Source organism: Phanerochaete carnosa, assembly GCF_000300595.1.
Source record: "Phanerochaete carnosa HHB-10118-sp unplaced genomic scaffold PHACAscaffold_3, whole genome shotgun sequence".
NCBI lineage: Eukaryota > Fungi > Basidiomycota > Agaricomycetes > Polyporales > Phanerochaetaceae > Phanerochaete > Phanerochaete carnosa.
Genome location: NW_006767630.1, coordinates 2,613,260 through 2,616,260, shown reverse-complemented (window position 1 = coordinate 2,616,260; position 3,001 = coordinate 2,613,260). Strand labels below are relative to the sequence as shown.

General features: G+C 58.0%; 2 protein-coding genes across 2 annotated transcripts in view; one reads left to right on the top strand and one right to left on the bottom strand.

Annotated features, from left to right (window-relative positions):
* PHACADRAFT_207087 (uncharacterized protein) overlaps positions 1–862 on the top strand; it is a gene marked incomplete at both ends in the record, with an annotated part of 1,741 nt that extends 879 nt beyond the window's left edge. Inside the window, 3 exons of the mRNA XM_007393511.1 lie at positions 437–539; positions 599–631; positions 694–862. Of these exons, the coding sequence (XP_007393573.1) occupies positions 437–539; positions 599–631; positions 694–862 (305 nt within the window). The remainder of the gene's footprint in view (positions 1–436; positions 540–598; positions 632–693) is intronic.
* Positions 863–1,183: 321 nt separating this feature from the next.
* On the bottom strand, positions 1,184–1,819 carry PHACADRAFT_90008 (uncharacterized protein; the record flags this gene model as incomplete). The annotated part of the gene is made up of 3 exons (XM_007393510.1): positions 1,184–1,395; positions 1,505–1,630; positions 1,672–1,819. Coding segments are annotated over 3 exons (486 nt in total), but the record flags the coding sequence as incomplete, so codon positions are not given.
* Positions 1,820–3,001: the final 1,182 nt, after the last annotated feature.

Here is a 3,001-nt window from a genome sequence, read left to right as displayed (position 1 = left end):
CACCTGGACGGCGGCAACTGTTCATCACGATGTCAAGTTCGCTCTGACGTATCTGCATTTGAAGGCCCCTCCTCCTCGCCGATGTACGGAATCGGCTGTGTGAACTTGTTTATGAGTATGATTGTTGTCGTGCTACAACGTCTCCCCTCGACAGTTCATTGAGCCTGCGCAATGGTTTGCAAACGGCTACTTTGGTCGGAGCTGGGACTCGCTGAACTCAACACTCTTCCATACCATACCAGAGGACAACACGGCCCGTGGATCACACCGATAGACGCGTGCATGGACTATAGGACTACATGCACGGTAACAACGCGACGGTCGCGTGCCAGTACACAGTGTGCCTCCCGCCGATCGCGCGGCGGCTCAACACGCTGCTGCCCGGCATGGTACGGCAGCGAACGACGTGCACAGCGCGCTCTATGCGTGCGCGTAGTGCGCGTACGACCTTCTACGCCGCCACGGTGCGGCGCCTTCACGAAGGGCGAGATCGAGACGTTCGAGCACGAGCTGGACTTGCTCATGAATGGCGCGTTCGGGTACAACCTACCCAACAATACAGGATTGGTGCCCAGCTCACTCTACGTCAGCAAGCTAGCGGATCGCTCCGGCGCGAGAATGACCTGGATAAGTTCACTTGCATATGTTCGCAATTCGCTGCTAGCTTTCTGACATCTTCTGACTCCCTTGCAGGTTCAAAGGCCCGCAGATCTGCCTCGTCCTCAACGAGCCCTCGATGCCGCTCATGACCCGCAAGAACATGAATGAAAACCACGGCTCGTGCGCGCTCAGCGACTTTGCCTCCGCGCACGCGGATGTCACGAGGATCTATGGGCCGGAACGCGCCCTGCGGCGCCGGTAGGCCATACGCCCCGTCCAGCGCCCATAGCTGCGATCTACTAAGTCTAAGTCACTAGCGTAGATCTGTGTAACCGGATACGATTATGACGGACCTGACTGCCGGATGCACATCCGAGTAATTGGGTCGGTACTATACAACCACTTGGCTGACAGCCGTCTGGCACGGCGTTCTGCACGTGGTCGGCTGGTATACTACACAAATCTTGCAAACAAAATCTGGCTACGCAATGTAAAGCTGAAGGCGAATCGACGCAACGAAGCAGTCCCGAGATAGAAATGTGTCCTGTATAATGCAAATTTACGACTCACTCGTGGCCCATGGTCACAGCTCGTCATCTCCCGCGTCATCCTCCGCGTCTCCCCAGCCCGTACCGCCAGTCCACTCGCGTTCCCACAGCGGTATGCCCTTGTCATCGAGATGATTCGGAGGGTATTGCAGCGCTGGATGCCCAGGTGAAAGGGTGGCTCGGGCTTGGTTGAGACGTGCCATAAGCTTCGTGCGCTCAGTCAGCAGCGCGTTCAGATGGTCGATTGCTAGACTCCAAGTTAGCACAGAAGAACGAACCGGGCAGGGCAAAAGGGCTGCATAGCAACCAGTCGCCGATGCTGACTGTCGGTGCATAGAAGTGGAATGTATGCGCACTCTGTTGCAAGACAAAATTCTCGCTCTTCGGGCCTGCTCTGCCATCTGGCTTCTCTGTCTCCTCGCTACTCTTTGCCTTCTTTTTCCGTTTGCGATTATCGTCTTCAGCGCGCGCTGCGCAAGATCCTTAGTTCTAGCGCGAGTGCGGCTAAAGATTTCCGACATACCTCGTTCTTCCTCCGTCCGTATTGCTTCCCGCAACGCTGGCACAGCCTCACACAGGGCCTCGTAGCCCTTACGGATGTTTGCTCGGCGCTTCTGCTCCGATTGGATGTGATTGGCCTTTTTCTGCGATGGCGACAGCAGTGCAGGCTTTGCGGCGCTCGTGCTGAGCTCGCTCTCGCGCGGCGTGCCGCCAACCGTTGTTGCCGACGATACTGAGGAAGCACGTGCGGACCGTGGGTGTGAGTTGTCGTCTAGGACGGGCGAGGCAGGGTGCTCCGAGAGCACCGACGGCCGACGACGCTTGGTGGAAGCGCCTGACGAGCCACCCTCTGGGAGACCACGCTTTGAGCTCGAACGACTCCGATTCAGCACCGCGGGAGCAGGCGCGGCAGCAAAGGGACTCGGACGGGAGCCTGATGGTTGCGCTTCAGAGGACGATGGGTAGGACGATGAGGACGATCCCGGCTTATCAAAGAACTGAGGCGATTGTGACGTAGACGGAGGTGCGAAGATGTCCTCCGGCGGTGGCCGCCTCTGCTCACTTAGCAGTGTTGACCGACTAGAATGCCGTCCCGACGGGGGGACACCAAAGCCATAAGTGTAATCTTGCTGCCCCCGGGATACCGCCTCCTCTGGGAAACCAGGCCAACTACCGCTGACGACATCGATAGGATGCTTCGTCTGTGAGTGAACCCCCGGGTCTTCATGGCGGAGGGACGCCTCGAGCGACATGAGATCCTTGGTCGCCTTGGCGAGGGCGGCCTCCTTGCCCTGGGAGGGCATCAGGGGTATCTCGTCGGGGGAGAGACCGCTCCATTCGAGTGCGTCGCCAAAGTCGATGGAGGAGAGGAAGCCGTTGAAGGCGAGAGTCTCTGACTGAGTGAGGAGAGCCATCGCGGCGCCAGAGTGGGACGGCGAGCAACGAGGCTTGTGATATCCGACGATGAGTGCAAACAAGTTCACAGCAAAGCTGCACTCGGGCGTCTACCGCAGCCCAAATTGATCCCACGCCCCGCACGGCGTTTAGCCTCCGGCATCGGTCGACCGGCTGAGCGCAGAGCGTTCCTCGCAATTTCCCCGACAATAGCCGACAATTCGCTTGGATACAAATTCTTAGTAAGAGTACTTACTACTTGCATGGTAACAATCGAGGGCGAAGCGTGACACTTTATGATGGGTAATCAACTGTATGTGACTTGTAATTTAAACCCAGTGGGGCACCGCCGCCAGTCAGGCGGCGGCGGCGGCGGCGGCGGAGGCCAACTTGTATGGGAACTAGCTGTTCCTGCGCAGCTTCGCCCTCGCATACTACATTATCAGAAATCGGGCTCA